This window comes from Saimiri boliviensis, chromosome X, assembly GCF_048565385.1.
Source record: "Saimiri boliviensis isolate mSaiBol1 chromosome X, mSaiBol1.pri, whole genome shotgun sequence".
NCBI classification, from domain to species: Eukaryota; Metazoa; Chordata; class Mammalia; order Primates; family Cebidae; genus Saimiri; species Saimiri boliviensis.
In genome coordinates, this window is record NC_133470.1 from 18,931,932 (window position 1) to 18,950,190 (window position 18,259).

General features: G+C 41.0%; 1 protein-coding gene across 1 annotated transcript in view; it reads left to right on the forward strand.

The window, feature by feature from the left end:
- PHEX (phosphate regulating endopeptidase X-linked) overlaps positions 1 to 18,259 on the forward strand; it is a 220,919-nt gene that overhangs the window by 40,043 nt on the left and 162,617 nt on the right. The window contains exons 4-5 of the mRNA XM_003924097.4: positions 11,336 to 11,422; positions 12,441 to 12,667. Of these exons, the coding sequence (XP_003924146.1) occupies positions 11,336 to 11,422; positions 12,441 to 12,667 (314 nt within the window). The remainder of the gene's footprint in view (positions 1 to 11,335; positions 11,423 to 12,440; positions 12,668 to 18,259) is intronic.

The following is an 18,259-nucleotide window of genomic DNA, read 5'->3' on the forward strand; positions in this document are numbered from 1 at the left end:
TTCATGAACAGTTAAAATAGGTGTAGGGACTGATATTTATAACAGAGGACAGCACAAACACAAATATGTGCTAATATACTGACAAGTCTGCCTATGTCACTAGGCAGAGACACTTCCTGTAGTGGCCATTTAGATTAAGATCCGAATTGTCCTGCTTCTACTACCCGCTGGTCTATTCTAAATTCATAAGTTCACTTCCTGAAGGCCCAAGCATTTCTTGATACTAATTTTATTTCTTTACAGAATCATTTGTTTTCTCTGTTGTCTTCACTCTAATTCTGTGATGTCAGCAGCCATTGTTTATTTCTGTCTTTGCCCTATATCTGAGGAAGTGAAGGTCAAGAACATTATGTAACTTGCCCAAACCAATTGAGCCATATAATTTGTCTCCCACAGATTATGGGTCTCTCATTTCAAATGTCTCCAATTTTAACCCCAGCGGAAAGAGTTGCAGGCACAGAGGCTCTGTCCAGCTGGTGCCTTTGAGGAAACCCAAGAAGCCCAGTGTGATTGGAACTCTGAGTTGGAAGGGAAGAGGGACAGATGACAAAACTGAAGAGAAAGGTGGGGGCCAGAGTGCGCAGGCTTTGCTGGCCATGTAAAGATTTTAGACTCAGCCAGGCGCGGTGGCTCACGCCTGTAATCCCAGCACTTTGGGAGGCTGAGGCAGGTGGATCACGAGGTCAAGAGACCAAGACCATCCTGGTCAACATGGTGAAACCCTGGCTATACTAAAAATACAAAAAATTAGCTGGGCATGGTGGCACGTGCCTGTAGTCCCAGCTACTCAGGAGGCTGAGGCAGGAGAATTGCCTGAACCCAGGAGGCGGAGGTTGCGGTGAGCCGAGATCGCGCCATTGCACTCCAGCCTGGGTAACAAGAGCGAAACTCCGTCTCAAAAAAAAAAAAAAAAAAAAAAAAAAAAATTAGACTCTATCCTAGGGCAATGGGAAGGCGTTTGTAAATGTCATGTCGAGGGATGTAATGAGCGATGTATTTTGCCAGAGCATGCTGCCATCTGGGGAGAATGGCCAGGAGGAGGTGGCTGACATATGGCAACCAATTCATGCTTTACCAGCCCCATCGTGTTGATCTATTTTCTAGCTTGGTATCCAAATGAAGGTAGAGTTTGTCTTCCTTGCTACAGAAAATACCAAGGCATGATTGTTTATCCTTTTCTCTATTTTCTCCTTAGGTCAACATGAAAGGATATTGCTGCTTCTTTGTTGCCCTTGATTTCTTTGAAGTTAGGAAGGTATTTCATCAAGTACCCCCGGTCATGGGGCAAAATCCACCAGGGAAGCCATGGCAGCTACTGGTGGGCATGGTAGTTAGCACTCGTTCTACCAGCCCTTTGGCCCCTTTGGGTCCACTGCTTGTGCCAAAGGTGCTGTTGCTTTCCCCTTTTGGGGGAAGAGGATTCTGGATAAAGAAAGAAAGAAAGCCTCACCCCTCATCTCTCACTGTCGGAAACCCAGTTCTAGAGGAAGAACACACATTGCGGTTTGCACAGCCAGGAATAGAACCCCTCCTTCTCTCACCTCCTCATAGAAGGTGGGAGTGAAAACAGGGTTAGTTGGGAAATGGCTTTTTAAACCTATATTTACAGCGTTTTGATGCCACTTTCACAGACGACGGAGGAATTGTCTGGAGCTCAGATTTTTTAGGATTTCAGGGATGTGATGTTTATCTCACTCTTCCTCTCTTGAGGGTGTGGTATGAACTGGAATTGAAAATAGATGCCTGGCTGGGCGTGGTGGCTCATGCCTGTAATCCCAACACTTTGGGAGGTTGAGGCGGGTAGATTAAAAATAAAAATTAACCAGGCACAGGGGCACATGCCTGTGGTCCCAGCTACTTGGAAGGCTAAGGTGGGAGAATTGCTTGAGCCCAGGAGGTGGAGGTTGCAGTGACCCGAGATCGTGCCACTGCACTCCAGCCTGGGCAACAAAGTGAGACCCTGTCTCAAAAAAAAAAAAAACAAACAAACAACAACAACAAAAGAAATACCCTGTATTGTATGGTGTTCTTTCTTTCACTTTGAGAGTCTTTCTGGCATAGTGCTGATATTCTTTCCCCTCTTGAATCTGTGAAATCAACCCTCACATCAAACCCCTATTGCATTTTATGTTTAAGAAAGGAACATTTTAGGGCCTCCATGTTTGGATCCCCTTCCACACACTCTCTTGTGGAAGCTTTCTCTCCTTTTTCTCTTTCTCTACCTAAGTCACTTTCTGCAAACAACAACAACAACAACAAAAGAACTTTTTAAAGCTGAGGTTGATACAACTGAGAAACTAACTTAGACCTAAGTGGGCCAAGGCAAAGACAGTGTTTCCAAAACAAAACAAAGTGTTTAGTGTCCTCCTTGAAGAATGTTGACACTGAATTAAAATGGAGCTGCAGAGTGAGGAAATCAGTAAAAGCAGGACAAAAACTCCGTTTGTGATTTGCGGTAGGGTAGGAATGGCAGAGGTGGGAATGTGGGCTAGTGGTGTTTCCTGGTATTGTGGGCGTCAGGAAAGACTGGTGAGTACTGTTGGTTTAAAGTAGTGGTTCTCAAAGTGTATTCTCCTGACCTGTAGCATCAACATTACCTGGCAATTTGTTAGTCATACAAAATCCTGGTCCCCACGCCAGACCTACTGAATTAGACACTCAGGTTAAAAGACAGCCATTTGTGTTTTAACAAACTCTTTTTTTTTTTTCTTTGAGATGGAATTTTGCTCTTGTTGCCCAGTCTGGGGTGCACTGGTGCGATCTTGGCTCATTGCAAACTGCACCTCCAGGGTTCAAGTGATTCTCCTGCCTCTGTCTCCCAAGTAGCTGAAATTACAGGCACCCACAACCAAGCCCAGCTAATTTTTTTTGTAATTTTAATAGAGACAGGGTTTTACTATGTTTGCCAGGCTGGCCTTGAACTCCTGACCTGAGGTGATCTGCCGGCCTCGGCCTCCCAAAGTACTGGGATTACATGTGTGAGTCACCGCGCCTTGAGTGTACATTATTCCAATGTACACTCAAGTTTAGAAACAACTGGCTTAGACTAGAGCAAAATGTGAGGTCAAGCCTTGAGGACCAGCCAACTTTGTTCTAACCTCACCAGGCCTCCTGCCTCTGGTTAGGTGCCTCAGAAGTCTGTTTCCCTGGTCAAAAATAAGGTGACAGGGCAAAGGGAGTAGATGGCTCAGTACTGAGTCATTCCGCCACTGCAGAAAGAAGTTATGATGTAACCAGGGAAGGTCTTTCCTCTAGTTCTGGTGGAGAGATCTGTCGGGGAATACTGTGAGGGCATAGCTGCCTCTGGTTGAGCCACTGGGGGCCCATTCTCTCAAAGGAAAGCAACTTGCAGAATTTTTCTGGGTGTCTCATGGTTGAATTAACAGGAGTCAGAGACCTGAGTCCAAATCCAAGCTTTAACCTTTACTAACGGAGTCTCCTTGGACAAGTTCTTATAGTTTTTTTGCCGGTAGGATGGAGTTATGATATGTGTTTCTTAGGATTGCTGGGGAGGTTAATTGAGGTTAGGTATTAATACAGTACACCTGGCACAGAGCAGGTGCTTAAAAAATGAACACTCTCGTTACTGGTCCTTGGATGTCTTAGGATTACTTAGGAAGGGCCATTGCAAGGTATAGATAAACACACATGGCTTTTTCCTTGTAATTTTAAGATGGATCAAATAGGAGGCAGAGACCAGGTGTGGTAGCTCTCATCTATAATCCCAGCATTTTGGGAGGCCGAGGTAGGCAGATCATTTGAGGCCAGGAGTTCGAGACCAGCCTGGCCAACATGGTGAAACCCTGACTCTACTAAAAACAGGAAAAAATTAGCTGGGCATGGTGGTGCATGCCTGTAATCCCAGCTATTTGTGAGGTTGAGGCAAAGAATTGATTGAACCCAGGAGGCAGAGGTTGCAGTGAGCTGAAATCATGCCACTGCACTCCAGCCTGGGAGACAGAGTGAGACTCTCTGTCTCAAAAGAAACAGGAGGCAGAAAAAATATATATAATTAGAGTTAGTAGTCAAAATGCCATATGAAAAAACTGAGGATAGATTTATCTTAAATCTCAAGTTTGGCACAGACCACACATGGAATTATGTGCTAAGATACAAATTATCTAAATACGAAAGCTATTTATATTGATTTAAAACATCAGATTGGCAGATTCATTCTAATGTTATGCTATCAAAGAGTAATGTTAAAATTGAAATTATTTTGAAGTATAACCTTGATAAGTGTAATTCTTATAAAATCACTTATAAATGAACACAACAAAAGAGTTACCTTCTGTTAGAGTTTTATAGGATCTGGCAATTTTATATAATTAATTTCATTATGGACAAAGATGTCTTTTGTGTTAAAAGGGGACATATTTGTGTTCTTTGGCAACCCATGGTTTAGATTGATTTAGAGGATTTTAATCCCCTTAAAATCATCTCTGCCCCTTTCTCTTTAAGTTGATGCTAACCAACAATTATTATTTATAAGATGATAATGAAAATGAACAGACAAAATAATTCTGACAGCTTCTATCCCTATATTTAAGTGGGAGTTTTCTAGAGGAATGAGAAATATCAGCTCATATTGGCTTTTCAGTATGTCAAACAGACTCAGTTAATCCCATGCTTGACTGGCCGTGGGGCTGAGGAACTGCCAAGCTGAGTGTCACACAATTCGTGTGAAAATATAAGAGTTATGGGATCTGTGGACCATGACTTAGTTAGCTTGAATTTTATTTTTTAATGAGAATAACAAGCTTTGCAAGCTGATTTAGGATCTGCAGGTTTAACTGCATAAGGGTTTAATACCTTTAATACCCATGCAGTGTGAGTTAGAAAAATGAAAATTTTCAGTATGGTAAATAAACTGAGGTGCTGGAGACCAAATTGAAATCTGTGGCCTAGAAAATCAACAAGGGCGGCCGGGCGCGGTGGCTCAAGCCTGTAATCCCAGCATTTTGGGAGGCCGAGGCGGGTGGATCACGAGGTCAAGAGATCAAGACCATCCTGGTCAACATGGTGAAACCCCGTCTCTACTAAAAATACAAAAAATTAGCTGGGCATGGTGGCGCGTGCCTGTAATCCCAGCTACTCAGGAGGCTGAGGCAGGAGAATTGCCTGAACCCAGGAGGCGGAGGTTGCGGTGAGCCGAGATTGCGCCATTGCACTCCAGCCTGGGTAACAAGAGCAAAACTCCGTCTCAAAAAAAAAAAAAAAAAAAAAAAAGAAAATCAACAAGGGCTAAAAATAGTAGGATTAGTGGCAACATTCAACCATAGACCATCCAAAGGTAGTTTTTAAGTACCACCGAAGGAGAAAGAAGACCATTATATAATAGGTTTAAAAAATATGTAGGTCTAGAGAACATTCTGTTCATTATGTAGACGCAGAAGCTTAAAGTATAGATTTGGTTTTCCAGAGTTTTAATTTTTCATGTTCTTTCTCACCAGAATCGGAGAACACTCTCTCTGATTTCCAAAAGAGTAATGTTACCATAATCTGCATGAAATTGAGAATTTACCTTGGTGACATTGATGTGAAGATTTTAGAATGCAATTGCTGGCCAGGTGTAGTGGCTCATTCCTGTAATCCCAGCACTATGGGAGGCTGAGTTGGGAGGATCACTTGAGGCCAGGAGTTCAAGACCAGAGTGGGCAACACAGCGAGACCCCCTCTCTACAAAAATAAAAATAAAACAATTAGCCACGGCCTGGTGGTGTGTACCTGTAGTCCTAGATAGCTGCTTGAGAGGTTGAGGTGAGAGGATGGCTTGAGTCCAGGAGATTGAGGCTGCAGTGAGCTATGATCATGCCTCTGTTCTCCAGCCTGGGTGACAGCACAAGACCCTGTCTCTAAAAGTTCCCATTAAGCAAATCAAGCAAACAACTCCAGGATTCATAGCAAATAGCCAGAGGGTAGAGTAGGCACATAGAAATATTGCTGGGTCAGGAGAAAGAACACAAAGGAGGATGCTTTGTGAGAGTCCCTGTGCTCTTGAGCCACTTCATTCAAATGTCAGCTCAACATCAAGGTTCTTGGTAGATTTTTGCTGAAAGGCTTAAAACTTTGCACATGTGGAGTTTTTGAAAAATGTATTAGGTGGATGTGTCTTAGACATGGTAGAAACTTTAAATGACTGGCCTGAGTGGCAGATGACTGTTGTGAACTCTTGACTAACTAGGTTACTATAAAATCCTCAAGGGCCTCATTCTTCCTTTGGAATTTCCTTTTGGATTCTAGACCACTCAGTAAATGTCTTGTCTGCACAGCAGAATTGAACTGACTGAGGATTGATAGTCCTTTCTCAGCTTCCGAGCATAACTAAGTATTTTTTTTCTCCCCAGTATAGAAGAGCAGGGTTTGGGAATGGATGATATAGCTGAGACAGTTGGTAAAAATAAAACTTAGATACCCTTAAAACTGGCATTCATGAAAACAGATGAAAGAAGTCCTGGATTTCATTGTATGATAGAGGAACTGAGATGTGAAAAAAAGAGATTATGGTGTTAGTATGATCAGGGCATTGCTGACTGTAGAAAGAAATAATAAAAGTAGTCAGTCCAGTTTCTCATATTTTTCAATTGGATGAAAGTTTCTCTCAGCCTTTCTTTGTCAGGAATTCAACTCGGCAAACATTCACTAAGCACCAGCCATGCCAAGCTCTGGGTCCTGGGTGTTCAAAGATGAATGTGACCTAGTCCCTGCCCCAAAGAGTACTCAATCTAATGGAGTATAGCCATTGTTAATGCCAATTTTTTATACCAAAAGTATTTCTTGGTGATAATTTTTGAGGCCAAATGACAAAAAATATATTATTAAAATTCTCACATGATTCATCCCCTTTGAGGCTAGACTTGTGTTACCAGGGTGTGGTTGTCCACGCCATGGGCAAAACCAAATTTTAGATGGACTGTAGATCTAATTGTGGAACAATAAAGATTTTAGAAGAAAATGTAGACTAGCGCCAGGCACAGTGGCTCATGCCTGTAATCCCTGCACTTTGAGAGGCAAAGGCAGGTGGATCCCCTGAGGTCAGGAGTTTGAGACCAGTCTGACCAACATGTTGAAACCCTGTCTCTACTGAAAATACAGGGCAGGCATGGTGGCTCACACCTGTAATCCTAGCACTTTGGGACGCTGAGGCGGGTGGATCACTTGAGGTCAGGCGTTCAAGAGCAGCCTGGCCAAAATGGTGAAATCCCATCTCTACTAAAAATACAAACAAATAAGCTGGCCATGGTGGCATGTGTCTATAATCCCAGCTACTCAGGAGGCTGAAGCAGGAGAATCACGTGAACCTGGGAGGTGGAGATTGCAGTGACCCAAGATCGTGCCACTGCACTCCAGCCTGGGGGAGAGAGCAAGACTCCATGTCAAAAAAAAAAAAAAAAAAAAAAAAAAAAATTGTAGACTATCTTCATAAGTTTGGGATAGGCAAAGATTTCTTGAACAAGACGTAAATATGGTAACCATGGAGGAGAAAAATGGACAAACTGGGCTAAATTAAATAATTTTAGTTCATTACAAGATGCCATTAAGAATAAAGTCTATGTAATAGGGGATATTTATAATATATTCAAAAAGGACTTGTATGTAGAATATAGAAAGCACTTCTACAAATCGGTAACAAAAAGGTAGATTACTCTATAAATATGTGACATAGACTTGAATAAGTATTTTGCCATAGAGGATGCTAGTTTTCTTGGTTGGGGGTAGTGATTGGAAGGGAGCACCAGGGATTTCTGAGGTTCCAGTAATAATGTTGGTTACTTGAGTGTGTTAACTTTGTGAACATTCTTCAAATTATGATCTGTGTACTTTTCTATATGTTGTATTTGTGTACTTTTCTGTACTTTCATTGAAAAAGTTTACATAAAAAAGAAAAAGCTTTGTTGTCCAGGATGAAAAATGTGAGCAAGACATTTTTGGAGGTTAACACTGATTGCAAAATATGTCTCCCCATTTAGAATGGCCTCTACTATAGAAGCAGAGGAAGTGTTGAGAGCATGAGGCTTTGCAAGGTGGCTAGAGCAGGTCGTTTGTGAAGTCATCCTACACACGGCCTGGCAGTATCTTGGGTTAGCATAAGTCCTTTGGCCACCAATATCCTGAGAAGCAAGCAGGAGAACAAAAACAGTTACGGAGGAGGAAGCACTAGAAACAGGCTTGATTACTTGACAATTTTGTGTATGGCTAATTCCACCTGTAATCCTGTTTAAGTTACCACTTACTGATCTCCCTTATCATGTGCCCAGGCACTGAGATAGGGGCTTTCTGTGCATTAAAAATTTTAAATCCTTAGCACAATACTGGGAGACATGTACTATTATTATTTGACTTTATAGATAAAGAAACTGGGCCTTAGAGAGATGGAATAAATTGTTGGAATTCCAGCTAGCAAGTTGCAGCAAGCTGTAACTGGAACCCATGTCTATTTGATTCTAAAGCACCCCCTCCCACATGTCTATTATGTTGCCTTTAAAAACAAACAGAAACCAATTTGATGGAGCATAGTGAGAAGAAAAATAGTTAATGTATATTTAATGTTCAAATTTGATGATCAGAAGGACTTCTCAAGCCAATTTTAAAGTCGGAGGTCTGCTGTGCTAAAGGTTTCTCTTTTTTTTGGACAAAAGTCTCAGTCTGTCACCCAGGCTGGAGTGCAGTGGTGTCATGTTGGCTCACTGCAACCTCTGCCTCCCAGGTTCAAGCAATCCTTTTTTCTCAGCCTCCTGAGTAGCTGGGACTACAGGCGCTTGCCACCACACCCGTTTAATTTTTCTATTATTAGTAGAGCCGGGGTTTCACCATATTGGCCAGCCTGGTCTCGAACTTCTGACCTCATGATCTGCCTGCCTCAGCTTCCCTGGGATTATAGGCGTGAGCCACTGCACCCGGCCTGCTATAGGTTTTTATGAACTGTAGTTGTCCTTTTTGATTGTAAGGTGGTAAGAAATACCTGGAAGGGGTGGGGGTGGAGATTGAGAAATCCTCCAAGAAACAACACAGGCTGTAATTGGAATGCCCCTGTATGGGTGACCCATGAGCCCTTTTCAACGCTTTGGGGACATTTTAATAACCTGAGTAATTACTTGTGATAGGCAGGCTTTGTTTTCTAGTCATTAATAACTCTCCAGGCTACATTTTATTCCGCTTACTGCTAATTCACATGCAGAGATACATAAAATGGATGCTGTCAACTGATTGCCACATCACTGTCTGCATATCAATGCTCTCCTGTCTGCTTGGGCTTGGAGAGATGGAAAAGGGAATGACAAGGAACATGCGATAGCTGAATCTGTTTTAAAAGCAAAATTCTGGTACAGAAACCAGAATTTGGGCAATTACTGATTTTATATGAATTATTGATATTTGTGCAGGGTTAGTGTTTTGAGATTGCGCTATTTAGCATATGCTGGTCCTCTTTTCCCTCCTTGTGATAGATAGCATGTCTTGGGAGCACACACAGGTAAATATTTAATGCTTTTAGTTCGTTTTGCTCTTGTGGCTTGTTTGGCCCTCAGGGTATTCATGATTTGTAGTCTGTGTGTGTAGTGTTTATAGCATCAGAACATCATCACAACCCTAAATGAAATTTGGATTATTTACTTCTAAGTATGTTTTCGAAACAGTCTAATGACTGTGTTAGCAATATGGCATAAGGGCACAGGAGCCAAATTGAATGGAAATATGTGTGGATATGGCTTTAGAGCTTTCTATTTAAAAAAATGTTTAAAAAAATCCTTGGGGACCTGGCTGGGATCTCATGCCTGCAATCTCAGTGCTTTGGGAGGCCAACCTGGGCAAATCACTTGAGGTCAGGAGTTCGAGACCAACCTGGCCAATATGGTGAAACGCTGTCTTTACTAAAACTCCAAAAACCAGCCAGGTATGATGGTGGGTGACTGTAATCTCAGCTACTCGGGAGGCTGAGGCCGGAGAATTGCTTGAATCCAGGAGACGGAGGCTGCAGTGAGAGATTGCACCACTGCACTCCAGCCTTGGTGACAGAGTTACTGGCAATCAGTTGACAGTAATACTCTTGTCTCAAAAAAAAAAAAAATCCTTGGGGCTAGTTATCTTGATTTTATTATGATGATGATACACAAGAAAGAAACACCAAACAGGCTGAAATAATTGAAAATACATCCAACCTAACTTAATTTATTTCACTGGAATCTTTCTAGTTATATAAACTCATTTTAGCTACAGGTGCTTAATTTTTAAAAACTAGACTAGAGCTCTGGGTTGCCTTTTTTTTTTTTTTTCTTGAACTGTAGAATTTCTAGTTTAGAAGTAGATTCCTCCTCAGGGGATATATAATTATTTATTAATTTAATCAGTGCCATACACTTTGTCTTGAAGCTATTCAGAGTGTTATAGGAACATCTGTTATATTGTGATTATGATGGCTGTGAGGCTGTTTCCCCAAATGCCTGACAAGAGCAGTTTGACGTAGTTTGGTGAAGGCGGCGCCCTGGTGCTGCAGTCACCATAGGGATTTTTCATCTTGGCTTCATGTTGGTAGATTGATACTCTCAAGTACATTCAAGATTCTCTTTTTCAGGGGAGGGTTGTTTTCATTGAGACCTGGCTTTCTTCTTTCCTTATTTCATGAAATAGTGACAACTATCATTTTCTGCCTTCAAACATTATTATTAGTGATTTTATAAATAGAAAATTATTTTCCAGGTGGGCCTATGTCTATACTGGCAACCATTTTATACACATGGACTCATTTAGATGTTTAGGACTGTACATATATAAATGAGCAAGTTTTCAGGCAATTTGGGTAGGTTTTTCAATCTCGTCTCTCCATTTCCTGTCTAAAGAACTTCCATGTCCACAACATGTTAATTCAACATTCGATAAAACTTCTAATGGGAAATTTCTTCCAGGTAACCTCCCTGAGAGTCTGGGCTATGGTGAAATCTTAAACACAAGTGTGATGAAATTGGCTCCGTTGAGACTATTACTTGGTCCAGGAACATGGAACAGAATTCAGTTGTTTTTGATTCTTGAATAAATGAATTCTGTTCCTTTTGTATAGGTGGCAGAAGAAATTAACCCCTGTAGAAGATCCAGTCTCAGTTTGAAATTGACCTTTTGGTTTAAGAGTGCCAGATAAGAGAATGTAAAATTGGTTTAATTTGAACTTCAAACAACTTGGAATCTGTTCTGCTGTCTGCATATCTTTGATAGATCTGTCCTTTCCAGGGTTGTCTGTCTTTATATTTAATTTTGTGGAGGTTGGAATTGTGATTATCAAATGACTTCCAACTTGGGACCATGTGTGGGTGGATACTAATGAATCCTTTCTTAACCTTCCCAGCACTTTTGGAGAAATCAATCAGTAGAAGGCGGGACACCGAAGCCATACAGAAAGCCAAAATCCTTTATTCATCCTGCATGAATGAGAGTGAGTGATAAAGAAAACTAAATAAAATATTTACCATCCCTATTGTTTAGAGTTCTATTAATGTTTTAATATATTGTTCAAGGATGAAGAGAACTAAGAATTCTATTAATGGTTAAAAGTGTTTAAGGAAAGGAATGATTCTCAAAGACTGGATTTTGACTAGTCCCATCTTAGTTAATGTTGTTACTGGCTTGCTTGGTAGAGAAAATAATCTCGTTTATGTAGGTTGGATTCTTTGGGTAACATTTACTCCTTGAAAAAGTTGGGCATAGTCACCAGGGCAAACTCACTGTATCTGGTATAGAAACCAGAATCTAGGAGCCAGGGCAAATCTGGCCTGAGAAAGAGACTGTGGGGGAGTATACCTACTGGAGCCTAGAGAAATCCAGATTCCCAGGTGTGCCAGGTTCCTGTGCCAGCCTAACAGGCATCTTGTTGGGTCCTTAGCCCTGTCTCAATATCTTGGTTCTGATTGAAATCAGAACAGATACTGGCCATTTTACCTGGTCTGCCTTCTCAAGACCATTGCCGGAAGAAGCCAGTGTCTATGGGAAGTGTGTCAACTGGTCTAGGATTTGGGGTATCATGTGGCGAGTTAGAAAAGAGCAATAAAGGACAAGAATCTGAAGCACTACTTCATCTTCATTGAGTAGTGATTGACTTTGTTGAGGCATTCCTTTAATTAGGGTTGTACCTTAGTCCCACCAAGTATTATCATTCATTGACTGGGGTCCATGTAGAGAGTCCATGTTTATTGTAGTGAATATCCAGCAGTTTCCCTGGTCAGCTCTCCTGGCAAGAACACTAGATGTAGATAGGCCCATTGAAGCATGAATCGTAGGTAGTTCTGTCTCTGGGATTATGCTCATCCCACCCCACCTCTCCTGCTTACTCCCTAACAACTGAAATTTCAAGTTGGAGCCTTATGGGAATTTTGTCTTGAGAAGATGCACTTGAATTCTGGTGTGCTGATCCAGTTTGCAATTCTAACTCTCTCTTTGTATCTGCTCCCTTTCAGAAGCCATTGAAAAAGCAGATGCCAAGCCACTGCTACACATCCTACGGCATTCACCTTTCCGCTGGCCCGTGCTTGAATCTAATATTGGTCCTGAAGGGGTTTGGTCAGAGAGAAAGTTCAGCCTTCTACAGACACTTGCAACATTTCGTGGTCAATACAGCAATTCCGTGTTCATCCGTTTGTATGTGTCCCCTGACGACAAGGCATCCAATGAACATATCTTAAAGGTATAGTGAGGACGCATTCATCATCTTTGTTCAGTCCAAGATTAGCCTTTTGGGGTGCCATCCTGGCGAAGGACACTCATGCTGCCTTTGTGAAATAATAACATAAATATTTTTATTGAATAGATCCTGTGATCTAGAATATTCTCCTCTCCCGATTTGCAGAATGTAGACCATTACCAGACAAGTTTTGTAACCCTTTCAGGAGGCTAGGGAATTAGTTTCAGGTGATCTGTGATCTGGCCCTCATATGCCTACTCGGAGCAAGCCTAGGGCCCCTAAATTCCAGTGGGGAGGGGACTGCAGGTCTCCTGTTGTTAGCAAAGACCTTTTGAACCCTGTTCTTGCCCTTGTCTCCTCATTCCCTTGACAGAGGAGAAAACACATGCCATGATTTTTTGTTCCTCTTTCACTAACATTTTTTTGTGCTCACATCTAAATTTTAGTTATCAAATCCACTCTGAATCTCTTCTCCCTCCTTTCCAAAGATATAACAAAACTTGCTCTTTTCCAAGTGCTTGGTTGCATTTTCTGTTGGAAGAAGAGTAACCATCTCTTCCATAAAGCAGTGGGCCACGTGGACATGCACTGAGGCAGATCACATTGGTAAAACTGGGAGACTTGCAGAAAACTACCAACAGCTAAAGACTCACAATGAAAGAGTTATGCAAGAATTCAGATAACATTTGCCAAATAGTTTTGTGCTTTGATCCTGCCGGGGTTTTTCTTTTTCTTTTTTTGCTTCCACGGTTACTTTGACTGATAATGAAAATGTTATTGCATGATTGATTTTTTCCCCAATTCTGTCTTTCTCCCCATTTCTGCCAAAGCAGAAAATATTACTGATATATTGATAGTCAAATTGTAGACTTGTGTTGTCCTCACCTCATGTATTTCAACCTTCTGAAATCCAAATCTTTAAGTTCGTCTTTTGATTTAGACCAGGGGTTGGCACATTTTTTTGGGTAAATGGCCAAATAATACATATTTTAGGCTTTGCAGGCCATCTGGTCTCTGTTGCAACTACTTAATTCTGCCATGGTGTCTGGGAAAACAACTGTAGACAACAAATGGGTATGGCTGTGTGGTGGGCTGGCCCATTTTGTTATGTTTTCCACCTATTTCTAGATCTACAACCTTCTGCTGTAGTTTTCTCATGTCTAGATTAGACAATGGAAGTCTCAATAAAAATCTTTGGTCATTGAAAGGACTCCCATCTACTCAGGAGGAAATTCTGAGTTCCAGAGACAACTGTGTTTCTATGTTTGGTGATGAAATGAGTCATCTTTTAATTTTATCAGGATAAGATGTGCTGTGTAAGACACAATGAAGTATGTGGATGCATTACTCATTTTTTGAAACTAGGTTTTAAGACTATCATTGTCAATTCCAGAACTATTATGATCTTTCAAACACTTTAAGTGGTGTTTTGAAGTGAGCTGAAGACTGTTTTTCAAATTTAAGTTTAAGCGTGTGTATTCTATTGAGTGATAGAAGATCTTGATTCATACACAGATGAATAATCGCAAATGGTAGCCATTTTATTATCCTTTCCACCTGTTTCTGGATCTACTCAATTGAATTTATTTCTTCAAACATTTTATGAAAAAAATGACACAAAATTAAAGAATAGAATAATAAACTCCCATGTATCCATCAATCCAGCTTCAACAACTCTCAACCTTCTGCTGTTATGTTTCTTTCTGTGGTGATGTTTTAATCTAGACCCCTCCTTTTTTTGGGAGGTGGTTAGAACATTTTATAGCAAATTAAAAATATATCATTGCATTAGTAAATACTTCAATGCTTAGCTAATGGAAATGACTATTATCAAAACCAAAAGATAACCATAATTCCATAATTAACATCAAATACCCAGTTAATTTTCAGTTTTTCTGATTGTCTTAAACATGTCCTTTGAAAAAAACCCAACAATTTGTTTTTGATTCAGGCTCCAAATAAGAATCACAGATGAACTTAGTTGATATGTCTGTTTTACTACACAAGGGATCCCCCTATTTTTTTAAAGTCACATTTATTTGTTGAAGAGACTGGAGTATTTGTCCTGTAAACTGTCTTACATTCTGAATTTGACTATTTTCAGGGTAATCTAATAGCTGATGAAAGTTCTTGTTTATAGGAGAATCACAGCTTAAAAATGCAGAATAATAGGAAGCTACCTATTTAAAAAAAATCCCTAATGAAAGTATGGATCTAGATAATTATTGTCAATAGCTGCTAAAACCATTAGGTAAATGGTTGATTGGGAAATTAATGATAGAGAGATCAGACCAATATCACCTGAACCCTGATATCAATGGTAGCATTGCTAAAAGTGGGGCAACCAGAGATTGTGTGCCTCCTGGTATCAGTAGGAAGTGCACACTATCACCAGTGATGTTGTGCTCCCCACCCAATCGAGCCTCTAGTTTTGATATGAGCTTATAGGAAACATGGGGAATAGAGAAACATGGTAACCAATTTTTAGTAGCTTGCCTTGTACACGTAATATTCAATTAAACTGATCCAAGAGACACTAAAATGTCAATGATAGAATACTTTCCAAATGTAAGGAGGCACCCATGTACTTATGATTGCTCTCTTTTGCCAAGATGGCAGCTTGTTCCAAACTGGTGTTTGAACATTGTTTGGCATTTGAGCACAGCAAATGTTTGCTTAAGTTCCTTTCCGGTTTATACCATTTTATATGACTGAATATTCACACATCTGAACTAATTGCCTTCCCTCAGATATAATATAACTACAGTCTTCTGGATGACACATTTACAAGCGTTCAAGTATGTATCTAGAGGTGGTAGGAGAAGCTTGATTCTGAGAGCTGCATGAAACCTAATGAACCTGATGATAAAAATGAGCATGTTGGTGGCTGCCAAAGTTGTAGAATTTGCAAGCATTGCTTTTTTATTCATTTAAAAATAGTTAAAACTATAAAAGACAAAATCTAATTGGATGAACATTTGGAACCCCACCTTCTAGGTTTTGTGGAACACAGTTTGAAAACTAATGATATAGTTAAAAAAAGAATAGGTTTTTGTATTGAAAAGATTGAGGTTCACAGTTGACCTTTGTGATTTACTCACTGAATATACTTGTGCAAATTATTTCACCTCCCTGATCTCACTTTCCCCATGTGTACAAAGGGGTGAATTATAATTTAATTGTCATTGAGGTTCCAATGAACTGACTTTTGTGACAGTTTTAATGATAGATGCTGGTCTACAGTAGCACATGACACAAGGTTTCCTTCTCTTCAAGCATGACCCAGCAACTGGTCAGGACCATTTGGAGAATGTTTTTCTTTAATGTGTATATCCAATATGCTTCTGAGTTCTCAAACTCAGTTTTGCAAGGAATAGGCGTTTTCTTTACTTGACCTAATTGGGAAACTGAACTTCAGTCTAGGCATTTACCTCCCCTCTTGGTGACCCCATTTCTCAGTCTTCCCCTAGGGTAGTGGGAAACTCCATAATCAGTTATCTGGTTTCTGAGACGAAATCCACTATGGAACCCATGTAGGCCCTTCAAATGAGCCCCTCTGATGCTGAGATCTTGCACCTCCCATTCCTTCTCAGACCCTGCCACGTTCTGGGGGCACTGATCATTTCCTCTGCTCTTGAGAATCTTTGACTCCTTTTGCTGCTTCAAAGATCCTCTTTCTGCTCTGGGAGAAATCCCTCTTACCTGAAACTCTCTTCCCTCAATGTCCTTAGGCTTCCTTTTCCATCAAATTCAATTTTCCTTGGTGTACTTAGCTTTTCTAATCCCACAACTCCCCAGGAAGATGAGAAGGGTCTCTGGGCAGGCACAACACTGTGGGCATCCTTTTGGGTGAACAGATGGTGCCTTTGGGTGAAGAGAAAGGTACCCTTTCTAAGGGGTAGATATATTCCCATGCCAAAGACATGAAGTTTGGCCAGTAGGGGTTACTCCAACCAAAACAATGTGCCTCTGCAAAGCTTCCCTGTGGCAGGATGACACAGGGTTTGCTACATGCTTAAATGAGATAAAGGAATTCCAAACAACAGAAAACAACAGAAGTTAGTGGCCAAAAACATTGTCTTGCTACATGTTTGGATTTATTCTATGTCAGGAGATAGGAAATATGAGGATTTAAGGGACAATGAAAAATGTGAGTGTATATGATCCTGACAGAGTATTTGGAAGGCCAGGGATGTCCCAGTATGTGTTACTAGTTAATGAAGACAACAATTTAAAGTCATCATGTCTCAACAGCCTGCATTTTTCTGGCTCTCAGCAAAAGTTGTAAAAAATGGCAAGGAGAAACTCTTAGCAATGAAACTTTTCTAAGTTTGTTTTCTCCTCCACGCCCCCCCACCCACCCACGCACCCACCCCTGCCACCAGGAACTGACAGAACGTAGAAGTTTATTGTATTATTGTTAATTAATTAATTACTTAATTTTTTGACTTGGAGTTTCACTCCTGTTGCCCAGGCTGGAGTACAGTGGTGCGATCTTGGCTCACCACAACCTCTGCCTCCCAGGTTCAAGTGATTCTCCTGTCTCAGCCTCCCGAGCAGCTGGGACTACAGGCATGTGCCACCATGCCTGTCTAATTTTGTATTTTTAGTAGGATGGAGTTTCTCCATGTTGATCAGGCTGGTCTCAAACTCCTGACCTCAGGTGATCCACCTGCCTCAGCCTCCCAAAGTGCTGGGATTATAGGTATGAGCCACTGTCGTGGACCGTCCGGGACGGGTAGGCACGTCTGCCTGGGGGTCTCTCGACCTGCAAGAGGGTCCCAATACCTTGAAGAGGGAGTGCGCCTGGAAAATTAATAAAGACAGAGAGAGAGAAAGCGAGGCGTCTGGAGGGCTGATAGGCCGTGCCTAAACAGCAAATTTTATTTTTCAAAGGCCAGGAATAAATACACTTTCTTGGCTCTGGTTTACCTCATAGCAAGAGGAAATGCAAATGTACACCTTACATGGCCTATACAAGAGAGAAATCAGATACACAATGGTTGCAAGAGGAAATGCAAATGTATACCTTACATGGCCTATACAATAGAGAAGTCAGATATGCAATCAGTGGTTGTAAAAAGTAACAGAATTTCCTGTAATCACAAAGCTTGTTTACATCCAAACATTATTCCTCCTGGCTGCAGGTATCTCCGGTTTGATCTTGTTTTAGAACTGAGATGTGAAAAGGTTTTCTGGTTTTGCTCATCAGAATATCTTTTAACCGGATTCTCCTTTGTCTACTCCTAACTCAACTTAACTCAACTTCCCCATTCAGGAATCTCTGAGTCAGGAATCAAAGCCATCCCTTATGGTGGCATTTTGCTTTGCAAATATCGACAGTTAAACCATTATCTAGGGTACAAGGCAGTTAGGTAAGTAAAGGTTAAAACTTAAAGTCATAAAAAAGTTAAAAGCAGGAACCGGTTGCTGGCAGGGGGTCACTGGGTCTAGCAGCAATGCATAATTTTAGGCCCAAACGATATTGTGGTTGATATTAGAAACTGATCATTCATCTTTCAGTTCCTGTATTTCCGGATAGCTCGACTGCCTCCAGTAGGAAACTGTGTTTGGGATCAAACTCACCGTATAGTG